The following is an 8,465-nucleotide window of genomic DNA, read 5'->3' as shown; positions in this document are numbered from 1 at the left end:
GTCTAAATTGTAAGGTGCTCTGAATTTAGCTGTTTGATTCTCAGCAGAATTAGAAATCATGACAATAAACCCGTTTTTATTCTAAATTTAGTCGGACAATGTCTTATATTTAACACAAAGTGCTATTCTTTCAACAACAGCCAAGCCAACTTGACCTCCAGAGTCCCATAATCCTCCACTGAAGAAAACATCCATGTCGACGCAGATGACGTGTCTGCTCGCTGCAGGAAAACTATCTAGGTTAGGTAGCTACGGAGGCAGACATACCAGCTAGTTAACGTTAGCTAGTTAACGTTAGCTACCTTATGTCAACTGTCCTATCTGGTGAATTCAAATGCCAGCTAACCTGTCACCCCCTGTGTAGACAGATATTAACGTTTAGCTAACCAGGTTCGTCGAGAGAAGAGGAAAATGTGCTCCCTGCACAGAGCGAGAGGCTCTGTTTTGGTCATCTTCCTTCTGCTACACAGCGCTACAAGTTTCTATCTTCCGGGTCTGGCCCCTGTTAGTTTTTGTGAACCAGGACAAGCTGGGAAAGAGAATGAAGTACCGGACTGTAAGGTAGTTGGATCTAAAAATGCGCAGGGCCTTGTGATAAGCTAGTAGCGCCGATGGTTTCATGCTATTCCCTTCTAATTATCAGCTGGCAAGTAAAGCTAACTACCGGTTAACTTGCTAACTAGCTGCTAAAGTTAGCATTCTGAAACTCCTTGGAAGGGATCAGAACAGCTTGCTGTCTTAGCTATCCAGCTTCAATGGTAACGTTAGTAGAATCTACATGTGGCTAGTTAGTTAGAACCAGTGTTGTTGGCCAACTAATCACAGCAGCTGTCTTTATTGCATATTGGTCGCTAGAAAGCTAGCTAGCTAATTAGCACCCTCTACGAGCTAGTTGGGCTACTACTTGTGAGACAACTGCTTAACTTGTGTTGTATTGAGCTAATTAGTTCATCCATACTTTTGATCAGAAGTGATCAGAAGTTACTTGTCATTAAATTGTATAATTATGTCCCAAATTCAGCATTATCCTAATCTAAAAGAGAGCTGTCAACTGCATGACAGTTGTTATTTGAAGAAGACATGCCCTACAGGGCCTGAATAAGAACTGATAAGAATCAATTTAACTGCGGAACAGGACATAAAGAAATCCTGTAAAGTTATGTAGCCCTCCTCCCTCCCATTTCAGATCTCTAGTCATTAGCCTAATTGTGCCTTTGAGGAAAAAAACAGCTGCAAGGTGCGCTGTATTCTAGATGTTGCCGATTTTTGTCATCTACCATTTTGAGAAAATAACCATGCTTTTGATTGTTTTTCAGTCTACCATCGAGGTATTTGTGAACAGACTGGATTCTGTGGAGTCTGTCTTGCCCTATGAATACACTGCGTAAGTACATCAGGAACAACAAAGTCTTATTGGTCTAATACATTTCTCAGTCTCGCTGCAGAAGGCTGTGGGTTTGGTGCTTTTGGACAGTGTTCTTATTGTGTAGATGCAGACTTAGTGTACGGGGAAGATATAGGTTGCGTTCTAAATGGCTCCCTATACAGTGCACTACTTTTGACCAACGACCTATAGGCCCTGGTCAAAAGTAGTGCACCGTGTAAGGAAGAGAGTGACATTTGTGATACAGACATGTGTTAGGAGCATGGTGAAGTCGGACTAGGCGCAATTATACTGTCTGATAAACTAGAGCATCTCTCTGTCACACACGATCCTCTCCTACTCTTTCTCCCCTGTCTCTTTCTCCTGTCTCTTTCTCCTGTCTGTCACACACGATCCTCTCCTACTCTTTCTCCCCTCTCTCTTTCTCCTGTCTCTTTCTCCCCTCTCTCTTTCTCCTGTCTCTTTCTCCTGTCTGTCACACACGATCCTCTCCTACTCTTTCTCCCCTCTCTCTTTCTCCTGTCTCTTTCTCCTGTCTCTTTCTCCTGTCTCTTTCTCCCCTCTCTTTCTCCTGTCTCTTTCTCCCCTCTCTTTCTCCTGTCTCTTTCTCCTGTCTGTCACACACGATCCTCTCCTACTCTTTCTCTCCTCTCTCTTTCTCCTCTCTCTTTCTCCTCTCTCTTTCTCCTGTCTCTTTCTCCTGTCTCTTTCTCCCGCTCTGTCACTTTATAGCAGCACCAGCCATATCCAGCTGTGACTGGAAAGCAATGGTCTAGGAATTCTGAGGCCCATAGACCATATTAATAATACTCTATTGCAGTGCTTGACTTGGACAGGAACTCACCAGAGCTGAGTACCGGCACCTCAACTTTATTTTACTGCTTGAATTCCTGCACATCTTATAGAATATTAGCTCAAAAGTATGGTGGAGCTCCTGCACCTAAATACAAACATTACTGGCACCTATATCAGTCCAAGTCAAGCACTGTTCTATTACACTAGTTCTGCTTCAACAAAATGGCTGCCTAATGTTTAAGATGAGCTGAATCATGTTTTAGAGAGAATTAGTCAATAGAAGATATAGATATTGGCTTACGTCATAGAAACAGGCCACTTAAAACCAGTTTCAGTCCTTACTCTGGATCTGAAAACTCCAATGGCATTAAATCAAAGATGAGATACATTGATAACAACAGCTACTTAGGGTTGTTATGTGAGGTCTGAATGACTTTATTTATTATTAACCTGTGTTAAATGTGATCCTAGAGGCCTCAACATGCTCAGCCACAGGAGCTGTTCTGTCACACCGTTAGAGAACTGCTAGGTAACGAGCACTAATGTGCCTTTTCCACTGAGGGGTTGTGGAGAGGAACAGGGGACTGGAACTGAAGTGACGTCTCTGTGTTAAGTGTGCGTGAGAAATGTGACCTTCTTTATGTTAGCTTGCTGTGTGACGGAGAGGTTGTTGTTGAAATAGAATTCTGGGTATATAGAGAAAGTACCAGCAGCAGATGGTTTAAAAAGGAAGACGATATGCTACAGTTTGAACTGAAGTAGAAATCATATGTTGTGTTAATGTTTCTGTCTTGTTGTTGCGGGAACTCTCAGGGCATGTTCATCTTGTTATGGGCTGGCTTGGTGTTGTGGGAACTCTCAGGGCATGTTCATCTTGTTATGGGCTGGCTTGGTGTTGTGGGAACTCTCAGGGCATGTTCATCTTGTTATGGGCTGGCTTGGTGTTGTGGGAACTCTCAGGGCATGTTCATCTTGTTATGGGCTGGCTTGGTGTTGTGGGAACTCTCAGGGCATGTTCATCGTGTTATGGGCTGGCTTGGTGTTGTGGGAACTCTCAGGGCATTTCATCTTGTATGGGCTGGCTTGTGTTGGTGGGAACTCTCAGTCAGGGGCATGTTCATCTTGTTATGGGCTGGCTTGGTGTTGTGGGGAACTCTCAGGGCGTGTTCATCTTGTTATGGGCTGGCTTGGTGTTGTGGGAACTCTCAGGGCGTGTTCATCTTGTTATGGGCTGGCTTGGTGTTGTGGGAACTCTCAGGGCGTGTTCATCTTGTTATGGGCTGGCTTGGTGTTGTGGGAACTCTCCAGGGCGTGTTCATCTGTTATGGGCTGGCTTGGTGTGTGGGAACTTCTCAGGGGCGTGTTCATCTTGTTATGGCTGGCTTGGTGTTGTGGGAACTCTTCAGGGCGTGTTCATCTTGTTATGGGCTGGCTTGGGTGTGTGGGAACTCTCAGAGGGCGTGTTCATCTGGTGATGGGCTGGCTTGGGTGTTGTGGGAACTCTCAGGGCAGTGTTCATCTTGTTATGGGCTGGCTTGGTGTTGTGGGAACTCTCAGGGCGATGTTCATCTTGTTATGGGCTGGCTTGGTGTTGTGGGAACTCTCAGGGCATGTTCATCTTGTTATGGGCTGGCTTGGTGTTGTGGGAACTCTCAGGGCATGTTCATCTTGTTATGGGCTGGCTTGGTGTTGTGGGAACTCTCAGGGCATGTTCATCTTGTTTATGGGCTGGCTTGGTGTTGTGGGAACTCTCAGGGCGATGTTCATCTTGTTATGGCTGGCTTGGTGTTGTGGGAACTCTCAGGGCGATGTTCATCTTGTTATGGGCTGGCTTGGTGTTGTGGGAACTCTCAGGGCATGTTCATCTTGTTATGGGCTGGCTTGGTGTTGTGGGAACTCTCAGGGCATGTTCATCTTGTTATGGGCTGGCTTGGTGTTGTGGGAACTCTCAGGGCATGTTCATCTTGTTATGGGCTGGCTTGGTGTTGTGGGAACTCTCAGGGCATGTTCATCTTGTTATGGGCTGGCTTGGTGTGTGGGAACTCTCAGGGCATGTTCATCTTGTTATGGGCTGGCTTGGTGTTGTGGGAACTCTCAGGGCATGTTCATCTTGTTATGGGCTGGCTTGGTGTTGTGGGAACTCTCAGGGCATGTTCATCTTGTTATGGGCTGGCTTGGTGTTGGGGGAACTCTCAGGGCATGTTCATCTTGTTATGGGCTGGCTTGGTGTTGGGGGAACTCTCAGGGCATGTTCATCTTGTTATGGGCTGGCTTGGTGTTGGGGGAACTCTCAGGGCATGTTCATCTTGTTATGGGCTGGCTTGGTGTTGGGGGAACTCTCAGGGCATGTTCATCTTGTTATGGGCTGGCTTGGTGTTGCTGAAACAGAACATTTGTCAAATCTCTTTTCCTCTCCTTGTTTTCTTCAGGTTTGATTTCTGCGCTATCGACTCTGAGAAGCGCCCGTCTGAGAATTTGGGTCAGGTTTTGTTTGGCGAAAGAATTGAGCCCTCTCCCTACAAGGTGGGTGATGTACACACACTTTAATATCCTGTTGGTATTACATTTCTAATCTCATTACAATGTTCTGCACCTTCGTACCTCACCCTGAATGAACGACTCCCCCTTCACTCTGGTGTGTACTACCTGTACCTACATGCTAAATCAGGGATGGGCAACTCTGCTGGGGGTGGGGGTCACAAGTCATCTGAACTCATCATGAGGGGGCCGCAGTTGTTCGCGTGTCTGCGTAGCCACATCAATACCAACCCCACGTAACAAGTTTAGATAGCTTAGCGCAAAACAAATTTAGCAATCTGAAATATGTTAGTTGGCATGGGCTAATTGGCTGACCATCACTGACTGACATAACGAGAGAAAAACTGCTGATTCACAACAAAATGATAAATGTCACTCTGTGTATTCTACTATTCTAACTCTCAGCAGGAAGTTGAGTAAATCATTGTATGTCTGTGTGTTGAAGTTTGAGTTCAAGAAGAAGGTGGATTGTAAGCCGGTGTGTACTAAATCCTACAACACCAACAAGCCAGAGGACAAAGCCCACCTGGACTTTCTGAAGAAAGGCATGCTGCTCAACTACCAGCACCACTGGTAAGATATTCATACTGCTAACCACCAGCACTGCTGGTTAGATATTCATACTGCTAACTACCAGCACCGCTGGTTAGACATTCATACTGCTAACTACCAGCACCGCTGGTAAGATATTCATACTGCTAACTACCAGCACCGCTGGTTAGACATTCATACCGGTAACTACCAGCACCGCTGGTTAGACATTCATACCGCTAACTACCAGCACCGCTGGTTAGACATTCATACCGCTAACTACCAGCACCGCTGGTAAGATATTCATACTGCTAACTACCAGCACCGCTGGTTAGACATTCATACCGGTAACTACCAGCACCGCTGGTTAGACATTCATACCGCTAACTACCAGCACCGCTGGTTAGACATTCATACCGCTAACTACCAGCACCGCTGGTAAGATATTCATACTGCTAACTACCAGCACCGCTGGTAAGATATTCATACTGCTAACTACCAGCACCGCTGGTAAGATATTCATACTGCTAACTACCAGCACCGCTGGTAAGATATTCATACTGCTAACTACCAGCACCGCTGGTAAGATATTCATACTGCTAACTACCAGCACCGCTGGTAAGATATTCATACCGCTAACTACCAGCACCGCTGGTTAGACATTCATACCGCTAACTACCAGCACCGCTGGTTAGACATTCATACCGCTAACTACCAGCACCGCTGGTTAGACAGTCATACCGCTAACTACCAGCACTGCTGGTTAGGCATTCATACCGCTAACTACCAGCACCGCTGGTTAGGCATTCATACCGCTAACTACCAGCACCGCTGGTTAGGCATTCATACCGCTAACTACCAGCACCGCTGGTTAGGCATTCATAACGCTAACTACCAGCACCGCTGGTTAGGCATTCATAACGCTAACTACCAGCACCGCTGGTTAGGCATTCATAACGCTAACTACCAGCACCGCTGGTTAGGCATTCACACCGCTAACTACCAGCACCGCTGGTTAGGCATTCACACCGCTAACTACCAGCACCGCTGGTTAGGCATTCACACCGCTAACTACCAGCACCGCTGGTTAGGCATTCACACCGCTAACTACCAGCACCGCTGGTTAGGCATTCACACCGCTAACTACCAGCACCGCTGGTAAGATATTCACACCGCTAACTACCAGCACCGCTGGTAAGATATTCACACCGCTAACTACCAGCACCGCTGGTAAGATATTCACACCGCTAACAACCAGCACCGCTGGTAAGATATTCACACCGCTAACTATCAGCATCGCTGGTAAGATATTCACACTGCTAACTACCAGCACCGCTGGTAAGATATTCACACCGCTAACTACCAGCACCGCTGGTAAGATATTCACACCGCTAACTATCAGCATCGCTGGTAAGATATTCACACTGCTAACTACCAGCACCGCTGGTTAGACATTCACACTGCTAACTACCAGCACCGCTGGTTAGACATTCATACTGCTAACTACCAGCACTGCTGGTAAGACATTCATACTGCTAACTACCAGCACCGCTGGTTAGAGATCCATTCTCTGTTTTGTGCAATAGACACATATCTAATTCTTCTGAATTGAGATGTGAACACACATTTCCCATACAGGAAGTCTAGAGTTCACAAGCTGGGATTCAAGCCAGACTTCAGACACCTGCACGGACTCATGTGGCCACTAGGTGGAGAGCTTGGCTTGTATTGTCCTCTGACCCCATAGAGAACTGCCCCAATCCCAAATAGATCCCTGAACATTAGGCAGTTGTGGAGATCTGAGAGGATGTGATTGGTGTTGACCAGGGGTAGGCGACTAGATTAAACCTCAGACTGATTGTTGTCGGAGCGGATGGGAGGGTGGGCCAGAAAATAACATTTTTATACCATGGTTACATTGACACGATTTAAATATATTTAAAAAAACAAATATTAACTTTCCACTCCTGTTGCCGAGCCCTGCTATCAGCAATATGATTAAACTTCCACCTAGCCTATCAGAGGACAAGCTGGAGTTATTACCATATAGCGTACACCTGTCATCCAATCAGATCTCCACAAGTGTCTAGCGGTTTAGGGATCGATTTGGGATTGGACCACTGTCTCAACCACACACTGTCCGTAACCCTGTGTCTACCTCCTGTAGGATAGTGGACAACATGCTGTAACCCTGTGTCTACCGCCTCTCCTGTAGGATAGTGGACAACATGCTGTAACCCTGTGTCTACCTCCTGTAGGATAGTGGACAACATGCTGTAACCCTGTGTCTACCTCCTGTAGGATAGTGGACAACATGCTGTAACCCTGTGTCAACCGCCTCTCCTGTAGGATAGGGGACAACATGCTGTAACCCTGTGTCTACCGCCTCTCCTGTAGGATAGTGGACAACATGCTGTAACCCTGTGTCTACCTCCTTTAGGATAGTGGACAACATGCTGTAACCCTGTGTCTGCCTCCTGTAGGATAGTGGACAACATGCTGTAACCCTGTGTCTGCCTCCTGTAAGATAGTGGACAACATGCTGTAACCCTGTGTCTACCTCCTGTAGGATAGTGGACAACATGCTGTAACCCTGTGTCTACCTCCTGTAGGATAGTGGACCACATGCCGTAACCCTGTGTCTACCTCCTGTAGGATAGTGGACAACATGCTGTAACCCTGTGTCTACCTCCTGTAGGATAGTGGACAACATGCTGTAACCCTGTGTCTACCTCCTGTAGGATAGTGGACCACATGCCGTAACCCTGTGTCTACCTACTGTAGGATAGTGGACAACATGCTGTAACCCTGTGTCTACCTCCTGTAGGATAGTGGACAACATGCTGTAACCCTGTGTCTACCTACTGTAGGATAGTGGACAACATGCTGTAACCCTGTGTCTACCTCCTGTAGGATAGTGGACAACATGCTGTAACCCTGTGTCTACCTCCTGTAGGATAGTGGACAACATGCCGTAACCCTGTGTCTACCTCCTGTAGGATAGTGGACAACATGCTGTAACCCTGTGTCTACCTCCTGTAGGATAGTGGACCACATGCTGTAACCCTGTGTCTACCTCCTGTAGGATAGTGGACAACATGCCGGTGACCTGGTGTCTACCTCCTGTAGGATAGTGGACAACATGCTGTAACCCTGTGTCTACCTCCTGTAGGATAGTGGACAACATGCTGTAACCCTGTGTCTACCTCCTGTAGGA

General features: G+C 46.7%; 1 protein-coding gene across 2 annotated transcripts in view; it reads left to right on the top strand.

Moving 5' to 3' along the window:
• Window positions 1-195: 195 nt before the first annotated feature.
• Window positions 196-8,465, top strand: part of LOC115184263 (transmembrane 9 superfamily member 2) — a 35,410-nt gene continuing 27,140 nt past the window's right edge. For both annotated transcript variants that reach the window (XR_003874246.1, XM_029745299.1), the window contains exons 1-4: window positions 196-561; window positions 1,317-1,384; window positions 4,609-4,702; window positions 5,163-5,290. Coding sequence is in view for 1 of the 2 variants with exons in the window: in XM_029745299.1 (XP_029601159.1) it covers window positions 412-561; window positions 1,317-1,384; window positions 4,609-4,702; window positions 5,163-5,290 (440 nt within the window). In the remaining variant the exon portion in view is untranslated. The remainder of the gene's footprint in view (window positions 562-1,316; window positions 1,385-4,608; window positions 4,703-5,162; window positions 5,291-8,465) is intronic.

Source organism: Salmo trutta, unplaced genomic scaffold, assembly GCF_901001165.1.
Source record: "Salmo trutta unplaced genomic scaffold, fSalTru1.1, whole genome shotgun sequence".
Classification (NCBI taxonomy): Eukaryota; Metazoa; Chordata; class Actinopteri; order Salmoniformes; family Salmonidae; genus Salmo; species Salmo trutta.
Note: the sequence above shows the minus strand (reverse complement) of the source record. Positions and strands in the feature narration are given on the sequence as shown.